Raw genomic sequence first — 19297 nt, 5'->3', positions numbered from 1 at the left:
CTTGATAAGGGATCGAATCTGGCTCCTAGATATTCTGGGAACTCTGTCCTAACCCTGGTTATGCATTAAAATTTCATTATCTTATAAGTAGTAATGTGATGAAGCAGAGTATTATGCCATTCTGATATACATGATTATTTAACAAATACTGTAAAAAATTCTGTTTGTATATTAGAAATATCTGTAGATATATTGTACTGATACAGAAATTGTTTTCACGTATTGGGATTTGAAGTCATTATAAGAAAACAAGAATTTCAAAATTAATTTGTTAGAATACTATACAACACTAAACTTAACAAATCTATATCAATATGATCCCCCGTGATCAAAATTTTGAAAGTGAAAAATTTAATACTGGACTTAAATAATACTAATACTCAAATTTACTGTTTCAAATATTACAATTTCGACTGAACATTTTGACATCAGAAACTGGGCCTGTCACACACCTACTTTTAAGTAAGTTAATTTTTTAAAGTAGTTTATTGGCTAAGTGGCCAATTTGCTCACAATTGCACCACTGAAGATTTTGAGTTCAAATCATTTGTAGTTCCTTTGTTACTGTCTCTTCATCAATGTCATGTACTCATATTCATTATTTCTCTTGTAGTCTATCGTTGTTACAAGCATAAAAACACAGTTTTTTGTTGTGATGTTTCAGGAGAACACAACTGTGTTTTTATGCTCGTAACAACTACAGACTACAAGAGAAATAATTCTAGAATGCAAGCAATGCATACATACAAGAACAATTACTCATCTTTATTGTCCCAAAGGGACTGAAAGTGATGTGAAATAAAACTACATACACAAAGAACCTAAAAATTATTTTTGATATCGACTCTTGTGAAGTTTATAACAAATGGCCAATAGTTACCTGAGAAAATTATTTATTTCTGCATACAAAAATGATTCTAAAAGTAATTATGCATATTTAATAAATTACAATAAATAAATTATATCTACACATGTTTATATGTGTTGTTTCACATGTTTTTTTAAATCTCTCCTCTCTGCATAGTCTTTTTTACAAATAGAGCACTGAAATCGTTTAATCTTCAAATGTCGCAACACATGGTCTTTAAGTTTGTCAGCTCTACCAAATGCTTTCCCACACATGTCGCACACATGACCCTTTTCTCCTGTATGGATCTATAAGGAAAAAAAATACTCGCAATTACTACTGCATTTTTTAAATTTTATTTCACAATTCTTGTCAGACCAACAAGATTAGATTTAAAAATTGCACTATTAATCACATTATTTATAGATGACAAGATATAACAGGGGGATCATGCAGTAGTGTCCTCATTTTGTAAAACAAAGTCAAGATTATGTCTGAGCCAATAACTACTTCATTCTCCATAATTTACAAATATTAATATGAAAGTATTCTATGCATCAACTTACCAGGGTTTTGATTTGAAGAATTCGAAGAATTACATAAGAGGTAATCATAATATTAAAATAACTCTTATCTAACCACAAAATCCACATTTCACACACAGAGTTGGTGTAAAATTAATATTTACAAATTTTGCATAATTTATACAAAAAAAATAGACTGCAATATTGTCATGTATTTCTCCTGACCCTGTACAATAACCAACTTCTGGAAAAGTATTGGCCAGTATAGATGATAAAATTTGAACCACCACTTTCCAATACAATACATTGGTGTAACAGCTCACCCACAACATGTCCAGATATTATTAGAATAATTAAATCAAGAAGACTTAGGTGGGCAGGTCATGTGGCGCGAATGAGAGAAGAAAGAAAAGTTTACAGGATTCTTGTTGAGAATCCTTATGGTAAGAGACCTGTAGGAAGGCCAACACGAAGATAGAGGGATAACGTTGAGATGGGCCTAAAGGAAATCCGTAAGGATGGAAAAGATTGGATTGATCTTGCCCAGGATAAGGACAGATGGAAGTCTTGTGTTACTGCAGCCATAAACCTTCGGGTTTAAGTAGGCTAGAGAGTTAGTTAGTTAACAGCTCAGCCATAATTAAGAGCGTAAAACATTATACATTATTTTTATCATTAATGTGCTTTCTTTAATACTATAATGACACTGCCTTTTTTCTTTCAACTCTCACTTATGAAGTAAAACTGAAATTACCATTTTAGCCTTTAAAAAAAAAAAAAAAATACCATACATACATGTTACGAATAACTAAGCCCAAAATAGATCAATCAGTGACTACAATCTGCATCAGTAATATACAAGTCCCCTATTATTTTGAACATACCAGTCAATTGATTGATTGATTGATTTGGTGTTTTAAGTCCACTTTATGCACAGTAAGGCTAATCGGGACTGGACCTACATTTTAAAGTGGGATCTGAACCACTATGTGCCTCCACCGGGAATCGAACCCGGGACCCCTTGATTACAAGGTGAACATGCTACCACTGTGCCATCGGGGAGGCCTTTCACATACCAGTGAAATACACAATTACAGTGCAGAATTGTCCGAATTTAAATTGGACCATACTGTTAATAACAATAAACATTTTTGAACATACAGAATTATAGATATACAGATTTTACATTTTCCCCACATTCAATCCCCATGGACCCAATACAGCAAATTGCTATAAAATTTTCCTGTTAATTTTAAGTCTTTTCACCTTACTTCCCTGAAAAAACGTGAAATTAAGGTTCCATTATGCACCTTTTGTCTCATAAGTACGTTATTACATTGGACAAATTTTTAAATGTGATCTAGTGCTGATTATTTACTGAAGCTACAATATGAGTAAGTAAATTTACTTTAACACATGCCATTACAATGTATCGTAAAAGGTGATTTATCATCACTAACCAACTCACGTACAATTAAGCAATTAACTTCAGTAATCTCTCATCAATGAAGCATTATTTGGATCTTTTCTGCACACAGATTGCCATTCTTCTTGCATATTTTAACATCGTCAGCCAAAAGTAGCTTTTCAGACTTTATGAAAAAGTCTGGCAAATCGTTAACAGAGATTAAACATAATAAAGAGATTTCATTACCCATACATACCATCCGATGATTTTTCAGGTTAGACGTGCTTAAAAACTTCCTGTTGCAGTATTCACAAGTAAAAGGTTTCCTTCCCGAATGGATCATATAATGTTTTGGTAAGTAGTCTTCTCTAGCAAATGTTTTTCCACAGATCTGGTGGGAATAAAAAACAATGTGAAAATAAAAAAATGCATTAATTATAATAATACAAAACCAGCAAATCTAAACAATAAGACACTGAATAATATAATCCACAGATTCAAAACAAAAACATGGATGAAAATGTGATCACTTATATTTATCTAATTTTTATGGGAAAATGACTTTTGCATCCAGTTTTCAATGTACACACTGATAATTTCTTAGACAATTTTGATACAGATATTTAATTGATTTCAATATATATGCTTTTTTTAATATAAAAATATATATCTGTACATTCCATCGCATTAAGGCACACTGGAAGTGTGAGGTATGACTGTACACATTCCCGATCTCATCCATAGTGAAGTGTGAAGTGTGCAGTGACAGTGATTTCTGAATATAAATTTGTGTAACTTGAAATATGTTCACACCAACACGGAAATAGTTATCTAAATATGCAAGACTGGAATAAGGTGTGTGAGATTTGATAGTACCGTGCGTCCATTTCGATCTCCAGCCGAGAGATCAGGAGAAGCGTGGCGGGCGGCACTGACGGAGATGCCGACATTTGCGGCCTGAAATGCCCGCTTATTTTTATGGACATATGCAGACATTTATATAAATATTGCAAAACGAGCACTAACCTGTGTTATAAGAGTATGGTTTTAATTTTAGTAGCTTAGTGACTGTATGTGCCGATGATTTTGACACGCCCACCTCTTGTGAAACACAGCGTAGTGGTTTGTTTGGAGAACGTTCTAACGCTGCACCAATATCATCGAGTTTTGCTTCGGTTAGAATCCGTCGTTTTTGCTTAGGTGTTTTAAAATTTAACGATACAGTTTCTCGTAATTTAAGGACAAGATGTCTAACCGTATCTCTGTGTGGAGTTGAAACGCATGGGAATTTCTGTACAAATTACCTACACACGTCTCGACACGAGTTTGTTTTCACGTAGGTACGTGTCATACATAAAAAAATCTTTGTTCTAACGTGAATCTTGTGGCTGGCATTCCAATCGTCTCACTGACACGTCACACATACACACTACAATAACACAAACAAGTAACTGCAAGTAACCAAGAATAACACTCTTGCGCACAGTACGAAATTAACACGCTCTTGGTTTACATTGCTCGCTACTATATTTACAACTCTGTCTTCATCTAGTCGCGAAGGAACAAAAAACTCGAGCTCGGAGATTTCGGATTGCAAGGAAGCTCACGAACACTATTGACTTTTAACGGTTTCTTCTACAGCGTAATCTTGATACAGTGTTGCACATTCAAAACCTCCAAACGATCCCCATCGGCACAAAACTCTTTCAAGGATATAAACTTAAGCAGGACGTTACTGGTCAAAACTATGATTAAAATGTTTTATTATCTGTGGCTCTTAACATCGTTTCTAAAGCGTATTTATTTGTGCATATAAGAGCAGAACTTGGATGAATTACAGAAGAACTTTTGCATGTTATAACACAGGTTAGTGATCGTTTTGCAATATTTATATAAATGTCTGCATATGTCTATAAAAATAAGCGGGCATTACAAGCCACAAATGTCGGCATCTCCGTCAGCGCCGCCCGCCATGCTTCTCCCGATCTCTCGGCTGCAGATCGAAATGAACGCACGGTATTTCAAGAAAACAGAGCTTACAACATGCACACAATTCACAGGTTTACCCAAACTATTTGTTGATTGGTTTGGTTTAGTGGCTCCTCTGCCACTTTTGGCTAATCGCGAAGATACGGATGGGTGATGATATGGTGAAATTGAAGAAGGGACACTTACAAAGAATGCCCTCTTTGAGATGTCCCATTTTTAGGTCAAAATGTTATGGTCACCGTATTAAATGGACACTCATAAATATCCATGCCCAGGCCAGGATTCAAACCTGGGACCCTTGGCATCGTAGCACGATATTATGCTGCTTTGAGACATGGTGGAAAAATGCAAGAGAAATGCTCATGTGGCTCCTGAATTGGCATGCACCTCAGTTCCAAGTTTAAGGTAAACACAGCTGGTGCAGGGTGCCAATGTGGAAGCAGTGTCTCCATTTCATGGCAATTATACCAAGTGAAATACTCTGGAGTTTCTGAAGAGTTCCACTATCTCGTGGCATAAATGTGAACTAACTCAGTGAAACAAGCAAGATATATTTTTTCTTGCATTTGCTTGGGTGTTTCACTCCATCTCGGTCCTTGATTTTCACTTATAAAATTAAACTATTGGTCATAATGTAATGAAATTTGCTACGGACATACCTTGGTGTGTGAGAAGCATGGTGACGTCACAGCGAGTGCTGGAAGTGGTCTCTTAAATGACTCTTTTCACTTTGTCGAGAGGTTGAAATTGTTGCACAGCAGTAACACGATATGCATATAGCTTTACTTTTTTGACAGCTTGTTGACATGTGCATATGGAATCCCATTTCCTGCGACAGTCTATGCAATGATTTCTTTGGTGAAGCCAGCAGTCTCACTTCCTGCACCTTTGTTTCTGGCAGTTTTAGACATCCTCCTTCATGCACATCCAACAATGTTCCCGTTTCTTCACCAAATATTGAATGGAAGACTTTGCAGGCAGTTTCCAAACCCCAAACTGTACAAAAAATTGTCACTGGCATGCCTTTATGGACTCAGTTTTGGCATTTAATGGTAGAATCGCCCACATGCACGCCATGCACATGCAAGGACTAGACAGACTGTGGCGCCATCTCCAATGATGTTACCATGCTTCTCTTACATCAAGGTATGTCTATAGCAAATTTCATTACATTATGACCAATAGTTTGATTCTTATAAGTGAAAATCAAGGGCTGAAAGCTAGTGAAACATCCTGTAAAATTATTTCTCTGTATTTTTATGTTTGTAACAACCGGAGACTACAAGAGAAATAATCACACAAGATATGAGCCAGGGAATGTCAAGAACACACATATATCCTTCGCACCCACTGCAAATAATATGATGGTATGACAGACATATCCATCATACCCATTTAGAAGATTAAATACTCACATCACATACAGCTCCTTTCCGGCTATTGTGCGTATCCAAATGTCTTTTGTAACTGAGTTTCGACAAGAATCGCTTCCCACATTTGGGGCATTTTAAACATCCCACTCCTCCATGGCTCATCTTACAATGTTCTTTCAGGCATATTGCAGTGGCAAAAACCTACAACATATAAACATTCAGTATCATAATTTAATTACCTATGTGCACATACTGAATAAGGCAATGTATATTCACTTGATAATTATTTACATGCAACAAGAGATTACTTCTTCCATGGAATGTACCTCCAAAAATATGCAATAGAATAGGAGATGTCAGTAAATAAGTCACAAATGATCACTGAAAAAACAGTATGCTAGTTATGAACCTGAAAACAATTAATATTAGTTGACATGAATTGTGTCAATATCCAATGTTTAATTAATGATTCAAAAATATCAATTTCGAAGTTTTTGTAGATAGTTGTTGCAAGAACAGGCCCTTTTAGCTTCATTTTATTTTTCTAGTAGCTTTATTGAATATAGTACCTTTGTTATTATTACAAAATATCATGAATATAATATACCTAAGTGTATACAATAGGGATGGACCAATATGAAATTTTGGCCGATACCGATATAAAATTTACTGAAACCGATAACTGATATTCTACCGATCCGATATAAAATTAGAAATGGTCCTTGAAGAACCTGAAAGATTAATTGACCTCCTTAATAAATGTGTGTTTCAAGGTGACTGCAGTGCAAAAGAAATTGCATATTTAGACATTTACTTTGCAAGTTGCAAGAAAGGGATGCCTTAAACTTTAATTGTGTGTCACTCATGAATTTTGTCTTGCTATTTATGGTGCTTGAAAAAACCGTAAATGGCAAGAGAAATAATTCTATATAATGAAGAACTTTAAAAAGGTCTAAGATCAATTACTTACTTGTGTCTTGGCCTCTGAAACGTTGTTTTGATCGACAAATCGTACTCACACACGTAAGTAATTGATCTTACATCTTTTAAAAGTTCTTCATTATTTAGCTATGAGTAATACACACATTACAAGAAAAATTATGAAATTTTGATTGTGCCTTCAGTAGATGTGTACTATTATTAAGGAATTTTTAAATTTTGAAAATTTTGTTGTAAAATAAAATTTTGAACTTGCAAAAAAAATGTTCAAAAAACCAAATATGTTATGTATAAAATAAAAGCCTTTTTAATAAGCTTTAAAAAGGGACCATGTCCAGCCCTGTAGTTCAAACAGGTCTCTTGCAAATTACATTTAAGTTTCAGCAGTGAGTAGTTTGAAGGGGGGCAATTTTGTTAATTTTCAAAATTCAGTAACGCAAAAATCAGCAACAGGGAAAATAAAAATATTTTAACATTTGATCAGAAAAAAAAATACATACACCAAAAATTACACACACCCATGACATCAAAGGTTTATGCACTGGTTGATTTGATATGAAATTGCCCGTAATATAAGCAAAATGCATATACAAAAAAACAACAGCAAAACTCACCTTATGACAAAAATCACAGTGATAATAATTACTGTGTTTTTTACTTAAATGTCCTTTCAAGCTTTGGGATGAATAGAGTACTTTATCACAAATTTCACATATAAACACTGAATTTTCAGATTCAAACTTAACTTCACTGGGTTCATCCACATTGCTATTTTGACTTTCACTAGAGAGCAAATTAACATCGACATCAGTATCTTTTTTTAGCTTATGATCTTTTGATATCCTTGTAGTTTCATCTTCACAATTCTTCTCTTCAATTAATCTGTATACACTGTCACTTTTTTCTTCCTGGGCTGTTAACACTATATGCATAACGTTTGGTGTAGCATCCACAGAAAATTTACCGTTTTTTGAGATCACGTTGGAATACGTTTCCAGTAATGGAACAGTCAACTCATCCGGTATAGTGAGCATTGACTTCACTGGTGCAGTGGAAACAGATGCAGTCTTTCCATTGTTTATCTCGCTAATGTCTTCCTTCTTTGAAGAATATATCTGAAATAAGAAGTATCTTGTTACAAAAATATTGCAAGGATACCTAACTCCTTAAATATTTACAGTACAATTGGTATTAATATAGTTCCAGATAAACTTAAAGAAAGCCAGATCTTATCTTCCTCACAATCTTGTTGAGGCATGTGATAATTACATGACCACATGAGTGTCACATGGCTCTTCATGCCTCGTCAAGATTGTCTGGAACTATACCTTGCAACTTGAATGTGGGCCACCAATTGATGAACTATGGGCATGTTTTCTACTTTTGTTATTGCTAAGGATAACTTTGTAATTGATAGATACCTCCTGTAGAAAGAAAAAGAGTTTTCTAGAAAGTTGGACATTGTGATTGTGATTAAGGGAGCTGCCATCAAGTGAATTGGTGGTGGCATGCAGCAGACGACTCAGAACTTGGTCTCAATATTGAGGGCTGGTGGAAAGTGAAGGACAATCATGAAGTCAGAGCTATTTTAAATGCTCCCTTTGTCAAACTTGCAGTGATGCCGGACTTCAAAAATACAGTCATGTGTGTAAAGGTTATTTACAGAGGTCCCATTATTTCTTAAGTAGTTTGAGGTTCTTACGCATATAAACACAAAAATTGTGTTTATATGCTTGTAAGAATCATAAACTACAATAGAGATAAATGAGGGGTTCAGAGCACAAGTGTCGTAACTCCAATTTTCATGGAAATGGAGTGACACGTATAACTTAAAAGTGTGAAGTATCCACATTTCAAAGCTAGAAGTAAGTTATCTCCTAAGTTTTAAATTCTTCCTCATACAGGCACCACTATGTTTGCACTCCAACAGCTAAACATAGTACTAAGTTATCTAAATGTGCATTTTTTGGGGCCGTTTACCCATCGTACAATAATTATTTAATAAAAACCCTTTGTATGCACACTCAAAAAGCGAAAGAACAAGTCGATAATAACTATTGGTAACAATCCTAATCTAACTACGTAAAATTATAGTTGCTTTTGTGGAATATCGTTTTGGGGGCTAGATTCACTTGTGTGAAGCCTTCAGGCTGTTCTTCTTCATGGTAAAGTAACACAGTAAGGTAACAGACATACTTTATTTCACAATAACACATTTCCGCGAGCTAAAATAAACTGAAAATGTTCAGTACAGAGGGTTAAGGGTACCAATTTTTTTTTTTTCGAAACTGTCTTGAATGGAGTTACAACAAGTCTCTAGGATTTAAATCCAAACCTTACCTTGTCATGTTTGCCCTCTTGGATTTCTGTAATATCCAAAAATTCTGGTCCACTAACAGCATACGCTTCGATGGTTTCAGCTCCAGCAGATGTCGGTAGGCTTGCTTGTGTGATTGCCACAAAAGCATTTGTATCACATGTAACAATGATGTCTCCCCTGGATGAGGTCTCAGAAATGAGGTGGGATTTTAGGAATTCCGAGTCCTTCAATGACACTGTTGTTATAGTAGCATTTTTTTCTCCATTCAATGACGGCTCCTTCTCTTCAGTTATGCAAAATGAATTCACTGCATCTGTTTCACTCTTGGCCACCGACTGCACTTGTAAAGGTTCAGATGGAGCTTCGCATATTTTTTCCAAGTGTAATGGTGGGGTGCTGATTAAAATCTGTGATGTTTGTGTGCCAACGTCTATGGCAAGATCTTGTCCGGGAATGTGAAGTACCTTCTCCAAAAGATTCTGGAAGATTTAAGATTATTTCAACATCGTTACAAACTTGTATGTAGCGAGTAATTCAAGTCACACACACCAAATTCCATCATTATTAACATGAAAATCACAAAATGTTATTCACCTTTGGTAAAGATAATAACATGTAATTAGTATCACAGGTAAAATATATTTCTAGAATATAAAAATTGATAGTACAAAATTTACACAAAAAAACTGCTTCAATATGTTTTGTAATGTGCCATATGGGTAGAAGGAAAAGTGCCACTTTTAGTAACACAAATGCACGCAGGCAACAGACAGGTGGGATATACAACGTATGTAAGTGTAAGAAACAGATGATAGGCAATTTTAGTACTTGTATATGCACAATTTCATATCAAATCATATGCTTTAAAAAATAACTGGTCGCATGTCCATTTTACAGAATTTTCATTTGTAGTGCATATGTTTCGACTAGTGCAACCATTTTTCCAACATGACACGTGGTATTTTTTGCTCACATAGCTTTTCAGGGAAACCTTAATATTTCAGAAACCACTAGAACTACAGGCATGCAATAACATTTATTTTTTTAGCTATTGAAACACACATTCAACCTTTCAAAAAAAGAAACATAAAAGTGGTTATAACTTTATATTATTTTACCATGTATCCATATGTACTTTGTTTCTTGACGTTGTCTACTGCTGTACTATCTTAATGACAATAAATTATTATTATTATTGTTCAAAAATGTTTAAGCAGGCTTTGCTCAAAATCACTCTTTACCGAAAAAAATTGGACGTAAATTTGAGTAAAAAATTGGATTTTCAAGTCAGATATTTAAAATGAAGTGGGTTTAGTATAAGGCTTGAATTTTTGTTATGTGCTGACCTAGGTACAGTCTCTCTGCAAAAAAAAGCATATTCCTCAGAAATGATTTTGTTCCTCCATGAGCTTGGGGCCTTTCTTTTCAAGTGCTTGTTTCTCAATTGCCATTGTATGCCTTCCTCAGTGTGTGTCCTATCCAATACCTCTTTCGGTAATTGTCTGTTATATCGGAGACACATTTCTATCGGATATTTTCAGTTTTAAATGGTTCGTACTTACCAATTGTGTATTGCGGAACATAGTTGAAGGTGCATTATGCTTTTTACACGAAAATAACTTACATTTTTCACATTATGAGTAATTCTTTTGGGTCCTTTCTTCTGTTGCGGAACAAACAATATGGCGCGCACAGCTGTGGATCGTCGTGCTTGTGTTTTGTCAATTTGGTGGGTATGCAGTGTTTCAACCTTCTTAACCAAAAAATACCTACTTTCGTGTTCATTATGTCATCACAAACCATTCACGAATAGCCCCAAAAACCATTCCCGATAGCCCCAAAAACCATTCACGATAGCCCCACAAACCATTGACGGATAGCCCCAAAACCATTCACGATAGCCCCAAAAACCATTTCCGGTAAGGTAAGGTTATTTTGGGTTACGTTAGGTAAGCATAGTTAAAAAAAAATCTGGTAAAAAAAGGCAAGTTTGGAAACACTGGCGAGACCGCATGACTTTCGATGCTCGCGCCATCTGCAGGTACATAATGGAAACAACGGCTGACAATGTTGTCGCTTTGCACAAAATGCAAGTTTATTATATCAGAAGTGCTTATTTCTTGTTGTGCAGCATTCTACGGTGAGAAAATACCTCCAAGAACTTTCAAAATACTACAGAAACTCATTTCCGTAAGTAGTTTCTTCTGTAAAAATGAAGAAATGTGTCTCCGATATAACAGACATTTACCCCTCTTTCTTCTTATCTGGTCTTCTGATGCGTATGTCCATAGTTCTTATTTTAGAACTGGCCCCCATGAAAAAAAAAGTACACACACAAAAAAAAAATGCCCCGATAAACTAAAACATGTGCAAACCTATGTACTAACAATTAAAACTTCGTAAAATGGTCATGCAACCACTTTTGAATGATCGATATGGAATTACCCATATATTTATGTTACTGACCACAGAAAATTGCAAATGAGTAATTTTTTTGGCAAAAAAAAGCAAAATAAACATGTACGTAAAAGTAAAGCACTTTCTTTCTTGAAATAGAGCATTTAGTGCATCTTACCTGCAAATTTCTTACACACTGACATATTATATCCCTGAATTTTGCCTGGACCTCGAAGTCTACAACAGCTGCTTGGAGTTGCACTGAATAATTTGACAACAATCCACATTCAGAAAGCTGCAAGAAAAAATGAAATGTGCTAATTGCATAAACTGAGATCACTATCTGATAACTAATTAATTTAATTTAATTTATCGGAACTGGGCCTATTGTTTAATGACAAGACTAAATGCATGAACCCTTTAGTTGTATGGTTAGATCTCAAACCACTGTGCTTAAATATTATTACTACTTTAACCCACACATGGAATTTAGATACAGAAGTTTTCATTATTTCAGCAACAGAACATTATAATCCCATCCCACTCATTCAATGTTAAAAATTGGAGAGTGGTCCGGTATTGTAAATTCGTTCCGTTAAAGTTTTAAGCTTTAAAACTTGAAACTTTGCACTAGTTAGTTTGTTTACTTGACGTGAGATTATCCTTTACAAATGTAATATATAATTAAGAAAAATTCCAATTTCTTTAAATTATCACAAAACGCAACGTCCGATGCTGTCTATTGTTCTACAATCTTAAAACATGTACTCACACTAATTTTCAAAGCTTCAAAAGCTTTCTTTATCTTCCTCTACACCTTGTGAATATCGTCCAGCATACGGAAGACAGGCCAAATATACAAGAGAGACAGTTACATGAAAACTTACACCTCTAAAAAAGATTTCCAGAGTACTAGCGAGATCTGTTAAACACGTATCCAGGCTTCCCATTGCTAGAATTTATTGAGAACTGTAGAATCTCAGATCATGGTACAAAAGAATTACCAGCATAGAAAAAGGCAAAAAACACACTTTTTCTCGATATTGCAGAAGTTGGAATTATAAGTCTTCTGCAACTTCATTTGTTGTTATCTGTTGCAAATTATCCATTACCAAATAGCAAATCTTAATTATATCTTGCTCATGGTGAAATATCACAACCACTACCTAGCACGAATCGAATATAATAACATAATAAACCAACAGATGAATTCCATTTAGAATACAACTCATAACATTTTTCGCATTTAATTTATTGATATAAAATTACTATTAGTGTCAATTGATCTCAGACTCGGCCAAAATTTTTTTGTATCAAGCAAGACGAGCGATTGTCAATTGTTCTGTAGTTGAAAAGAAAAGAAAGAAAAAGAAGCAAATGGAATTTTATAACCTGTGAAATTAAGCAAAACAGAAAGCAAACTGAGCGAAAGAATAACATTTTGACATTCAATTTCATTGAATAGTGAGTGATTTTATCGGTATTTATCATCTACAATAAAAAGATGCCGGTAAGCAAGCAGTTCTTATTATCTAATGTTCTTCTTCAAGCATTTTGTATGCATAGTTCATTCACCAACTTGGAAACATTTGCGCTGATGTCCCAAGAACGAAACACTATTCGTAGAAAACTATTAAGAAATCATTAATGAAAATTTCACTCTCCTCTATTGTTTGACAGAATCGCAAATGGTAAGACTGCAGAATATGGCCTGCTTAGGAGGAACGCGGTTCATAATTTTTTGGTAATGTTTTGTAGTTAGTAATCGGGAAAAGTAAGTTTGAAGGTGCGGAAATTTTTTTTCTTTAAAAAAAAACGAGAAATACGTATCCAGGTTGGGCGCTCTTCGAAGGAAAAAGTGACATGGTGGCGCACATTCCTGCACAAATCTAGTGAAAGCAAAAAATGCCTACGTTGTTGGGTAGCTAGGTTTAGTTCTCTTAGCCTGAATAATAATTTGTCGTATTTATGCTGTTCTCTTAGCCTGAATAATAATTTGTCGTATTTATGCTAATGGAACCTAACCTAACCTTGTTAGCGTTCCTCGTCGAAATAATGAAAGAAACTGTGCGTAAACAATATGGACGCGAACGAATAGAGAAATGCATTGCTTTTAGTAGCAGGAAAAACATTTTTCAATGCTATTGGAACCCAACCTAACAGGCGTAACCTAACCTTGTAAGCATTCCTCGTCTGAAATAATGAAAGAAACTGTGCGTGTGTGGGTGGAATCCGGAGAGACAAATCAACTCGAATTCCACGAAATGAAGGGTCTCACTTATCGCAACCTTGTGTTCTAATGTCATGGGAAAAAGCATTTGGTATGACTTGAGATGACCGGACCCCTCGCCGATTTTCTTTATATTTGACATACTCACTAATTGAGGCCTCCTAATCACGAATCTGAAGTTAAAATTTGTCGGTCATGTCTAGAAATTGCGAACCATTGACGCTAGCCACACGAACCATTGGCGCTAGCGCCACGAACCATTGGCGCTAGCGCCACGAACGATTGGCACGTGGTTAGGTTAGGCAAACATAGTTAAAATTTGGTGTATTGTGGAACATAGTTCAAGGTGCCATTATGCTTTTTACACGAAAACAAACACAATTTTTCACATACAGAGTGATTTTTTTTATTCCTTTCTTAGCTTCCGGAACACACAATATGGCAGGCACATCTTGACTCACATTGTGGATATGCAGTGTTTCAACTTTCTTCACCGAAAAATACCTACTATCGTGTTCGTCACAGATGGAAATTATACATTATGCACGGGTAGCTGACAATAGCCTGGGTAGCTGATGGATAGCACCATGAACCATTTCCATAAGGTTAGGTTAGGTTGGGTTAGGCAACAGTGTGTTACGTCATCGAACGTGCAGAGCATGCAGCTCACGTACGGGAAGCATGGCAATTGTGCATCGGTGGGATATTTCTCTTGAAAAATATATGATTTGCCGGTCAAATAGATTCCACGATGAAAGAAAATATCTCCACGAACATTGGAAAGCTTGGAGAAACTCATTTCCGTAAGTAGTTTCTTCTGTAAAAATGAAGAAATGTGTCTCCGTTATAACAAACTGTTACCAACTTATTTATACAGCCTCTACATTCTGCTTCAAACTCACTCTTTTTCTGTAATCAATCGAAATAACTTTTTCATGCATCTTTGAGCATGTAATAATTTTCGAGTCCTGCACCCTCGATTTTGCAAGGATTTTTTTTTATGAAGATTGTGTGTTGCAAATTCTGAAGAACAAAATTTTGGAGGGCGGAAACAAGTATTTACGACTGTACAGTCGTTTAAAGTTGAGATGTAGCCATTTGAAGTTGCGAGATGGAACTGTACTTGCGGCCATGTTAGTTTAGTTGCACCCATACCAATGGATATACCCCAAGAAATTTCATAAAAATTGCTGGCTCCTAATTTCCCACCGATTCCAGGCTCCACCCCTGGGGTAATTAACCCACACCGCCTTCTACTGCTACCGTGGTGCCGCATCGGCTTCGCTCCGGTCTGGCTAGAAACTGGCCGGAGTCACCTGCCGATCACTATTTTTACCAAAAAATTCAACCTCAGAAGGTAACTTACCTCTGTATCCCAAGGCCAGACACTGAATTGTGGGTCAAAGTTAAGTCATATGTTAAATGTCTTTGTTGTCAATTTCCACAGAATAGTACCCTCCCCTTCCGGTTGTAACAAGTCTCAAATTATCCCATCCCACAAGTCAAAAACCATGTTGACGTTACATACGCAAGGAATTTTAATATTACAAAAACATAAGTTTCGTAGCACGTAGATGTGAAAAAATTACCTTCCGCGCTATTATGAAATACCCTTTTTTTAGAAGAAACTCATATTTTGACGAAAATATTTGAAATGTGTTCGAAATCGAGGGTGTAGGATGTGACCACGGTGCCTAATTTTCTCCCGATTCCAAACTAGCGATGACATCAACACGAACACTGCAATGCACTTACGTATGTAAGGTGCGAAATAAAGAAGTCTCGAGGCTTTGATGCAACAATTCCTTTGTTTTTGTTTTCTGCAGCTCTTGTGTAGATTCTTCAGTGCAACAATGTGTTTAAATTAATTTTTCTATTTCTCCCTCCTCCCACTTAAACAGTGACTTGTTTGATTTGCAATAACAATTTCATCTCTCGGCAAATTCATAGATAATAATGATAAAAAAATGTAATACTAAATCTCACAAGGTGGATTGATTTAAATCAGGGTGATTTAAATCACTTTACATAAGTAATTTATAAAATAATGTACATAACCATTTTGTAGATATCAGAATCACTTTTGGTGAAAGTACATTAATCTTGTAACCATTTAATAGTGTTTATTAGGTTCTAAGAAAGGAAGAAAAATATATGTACTGATGGGGTGAAGCTCATACGAGACAAAACTTAATATGTAAACTAAACACACTTAAATTCTCTTGACTTAAAATAAATATTTTTATAGGCAAAAATAGCAAACATTTTGATTAAAAAAATATAAAAAATACTAATCATGTTAATCTGTAAATAAACATGGTAGTTGATATTTTGCACACTGTCATTAAAAAATTGCCAAAATTTAGCTACAAAGACTTTTAAAAATTATTTTAAGTTACAATTGTAGAGTAGGCTACATCCAGAATGTTTTATTTTCACTGAAGGAAAAGTTATATTAACACACTCACCAAATATTTCCATAGTTGGTCCATATATGTAGTATCAGAAACAGAAAAATGTATATTGACATAATTTTTTTATTTGCTTTAATCAAACTGTTCAATATTTTACAGAGGTGTTTACTAGAAAAAGCTTTTCTATAATAAATACATAGGCTATCTATATGTATGGTGCAAAAAACCACACCAGTAATTTTCAGTTTTTTTTTTAAAAAAATAGGTTTAAATAAAAAGATTATTTTTTAAAAAATAAAAGTCACGATTTTTATCCACTCTAAAATCTCGTCATTCCGAGAGATATCCAAGTCTGCCTCTGAGACTGGGAGTGTGAGGTCGATTCCGGAAGTTTCTCGGTCATTCTAGGAGGATTAGCAGGTCTAGCCAGAAGTTGCAGCAAAACCTGTTTATAGGCATCAGGGGTAGACAAAACTACAATAAATTAGGTGCCACTCATTTTTTTTCAGTGAGAAAAGTATATAATGTCATGTCTATTATTCTGATTTAGCATGATACAGAAAACAAACATACATTTTAAAAAACACATTCTGTACTAGTTATTTAAAAAAAAATAGAGAATGGAAATTTCCATAAGTGAACTAGAAATATTAAGAAAAAATTAGATCTGAATTTGGAAATTTAGGTGCCAGATGAAAATTTTCAGGTGCCATGCTGACCGAGCATCCTGTATTTATGTACCCTTGATATGCATGTACCTGTATACAGTGGTTCCGGCCAAGGAATGGACTTGGACATTCTTTTATTTTTTGTCTTTTCTGTCAAAAGCCATGGAGGGTCACATGAACCAATTGGCTTTGTCCAGTTGCCGTGGTGAGGGGAAATTCTCATGGTGTTCTGCATTGCCAAATTTTTCGTTTTGGGTCGTTTTCGAAACAGGTGGCACCCTAATCAGAGCCAGCACGGCGAAACCTAATAGTTGCCGCCACGTAGCAAGCGAATGGGTCTCCGATTCCCTGCCTCTCCTTGACAGGAAGAGGTGTCGTGTACGACTGGACAAAAATCAGGTGTGTAGCAACCGGTAGCAACACTGCTTTTCCCCCCATGAACTGGAGGTGAAAAGTCTGGGTTTCCTCAAGTCTATTCTTTGGCTGGGCGAACTTTAGATTTCATATAGAAAATGTGTGTGTCATAGTGATACCAGAATTACACAGTCAGAACAATTTTTAGTTGTTAATGAGGGGCTTTACTCTTCTGTAGTTGTAATAAATGAATGGATGAATTATAAAAAAATCATATACTTTTTTTTAGTCTATTTTGTTTCTCTTTAAGAAGTCTGTCCTCCTAATGTGTGTGCCAGATGCAAATAGTCATTGTGCTGACACACTGATAATTTTAAACACAAATCAATTTGTCTCAGAAAATGCTAACATTTCAGTGTGGTGTGGCCATATGTCTGCCCAAATGGATTATGGAGGCTGGGATATGCCAACCACACCACTTATTCTTTGTGTGAACATGGGCAATGTGCAGGATCTACATAAAGATATTTTTTTCCTTTGTATGTATTTTTCAAAGTGAATACTGGTATTGGGTCATTGTACTTTACAAACTCATTACCACTTATGAGGAATACTTAATTGTTAGAAAGGAGGAAATAGGAGGGTCTAAGTTCCAATTGTTTAATTTCAAACTAATCATTGTAATTACACACACATACTTTTAACATGGTCCGATACCTATTCATGTCTTTATATGCATACTTCACTGGCATAGTGATTATTTAATACATGTTTAGTGGAGAAACACTTCCCCTGTCATATATTCCCATATGCATCTTTGGAGCTTCCATTCATTACTGCTGTCTTCGATATGACTGCTGCTGTTAACTGTGCCACGTGACGTTGCGAACTGCTTTCATTGTTAGGTTAGGCATGTCACGTTTAGTGCTGTTAGCATTAAATTAACACCCCTATGTGCTTGAAGCAGCTGATCATGTGATATCTGGTCTGAAGCATGACACCTCCTTTAAGCCTCAGTAGTTCATACCTGAGATGATCGTAAACCAAGAAAGGCAGCTTGCTGGGAAGCATGGATGCTGGTGTCAGCTACTTTTCAAATCATATTTCCTCTGGCAAATGATACTTAGTGAAACTTTTAACTGTGTTAATTAGTTTCTCCAAGCTTCAAACTTACTCCCACTTCCACAATTATTTACACTGTTCTAAAACACTTCCTAGTACTTCTACAAAATTTGGGAAAACCATTTAACATTCAGAACCGTTACCAATGGGAGCATAATAGGAACTTCTCACTACTAAATCTCAAATCTTACTTTGAAATAAAGTCTACATGCTTCCATCTTGACACATGCAGTCATGGTAATTACTGTAGGTGAAATGTGTACACACACACACTGCCAAACTTGCTAAATTTTCCTATAACTTTCTTTACTTTCAGAAAATTAATCCAATTTGTTAATATTATTCTAATATTATTTGTTGTGATGGAAGTCGTTCAAAAATTTGATGATTACAGTGGAGAAGGTGTAGAAGAAAGTAAGGGAAAGCAAAAGGTAATGATGATGAAACATTCAAGACACTTCTATGCATCATGTTCTATTGCTTGAAAGACTATTATTACATTAAACATGCACATTGCTAGGCATGTCAGAGAGTTACTTCATGCTTGCTAGCAGTGATTAGAAGTAATGACCTACTATTACTATTGGTGGTGCTGTAGTAAAATTTGTTAGCCATAGTTGCAGTAAAATATATTATGTAGCTTTCCTTTTAATTACTATTGATACACTTCTATTTAGTGGTAGTGTAATGATGAAAATAATGAAAGAATTAT

The 19297-nt window shown here is 35.2% G+C and overlaps 2 protein-coding genes across 4 annotated transcripts in view; one reads left to right on the top strand and one right to left on the bottom strand.

Annotated features, from left to right (window-relative positions):
- Positions 1-886: 886 nt before the first annotated feature.
- LOC145985967 (uncharacterized) lies at positions 887-12877 on the bottom strand. The gene is made up of 7 exons (XM_083120115.1): positions 12685-12877; positions 11976-12092; positions 9421-9879; positions 7695-8195; positions 6184-6342; positions 3036-3170; positions 887-1155 (listed from the first exon to the last, which is right to left on the bottom strand). The coding sequence occupies exons 1-7, from the start codon at positions 12745-12747 to the stop codon at positions 976-978; spliced, it is 1614 nt and encodes a 537-aa protein (XP_082976241.1). The 5' UTR covers positions 12748-12877; the 3' UTR covers positions 887-975.
- A 308-nt stretch (positions 12878-13185) lies between these two features.
- Positions 13186-19297, top strand: part of Klp64D (kinesin-like protein 64D) — a 46004-nt gene continuing 39892 nt past the window's right edge. The window contains exons 1-2 of one of the 3 annotated variants that reach the window (XM_083119206.1): positions 13188-13307; positions 18902-19016. In XM_083119206.1, coding sequence (XP_082975332.1) covers positions 18948-19016 — 69 coding nt within the window. In that variant the 5' untranslated portion in view covers positions 13188-13307; positions 18902-18947. Of the gene's footprint in view, positions 13308-13467; positions 13489-18901; positions 19017-19297 lie in introns of those variants that run through there. The other 2 variants (XM_083119207.1, XM_083119208.1) reach the window with 2 other exon arrangements.

This window comes from Lepisma saccharinum, chromosome 3 (genome assembly GCF_977018435.1).
Source record: "Lepisma saccharinum chromosome 3, izLepSacc3.1, whole genome shotgun sequence".
Classification (NCBI taxonomy): domain Eukaryota; kingdom Metazoa; phylum Arthropoda; class Insecta; order Zygentoma; family Lepismatidae; genus Lepisma; species Lepisma saccharinum.
The sequence above is the reverse complement of the archived record's forward strand: the minus strand, read 5'-3'. Positions and strand labels throughout refer to the sequence as shown.

Coding starts and splice junctions, on each gene's coding strand:
- LOC145985967 (XM_083120115.1), bottom strand. CDS start 12,747: ATGGGAAGCCTGGATACGTGTTTAACAGATCTCGCTAGTACTCTGGAA. Junction 8,196..9,420: donor AAGAGGGCAAACATGACAAG/GTAAGGTTTGGA, acceptor TTCTTATTTCAG/ATATATTCTTCAAAGAAGGA. Junction 1,156..3,035: donor ACCTGAAAAATCATCGGATG/GTATGTATGGGT, acceptor TTTTCCTTATAG/ATCCATACAGGAGAAAAGGG.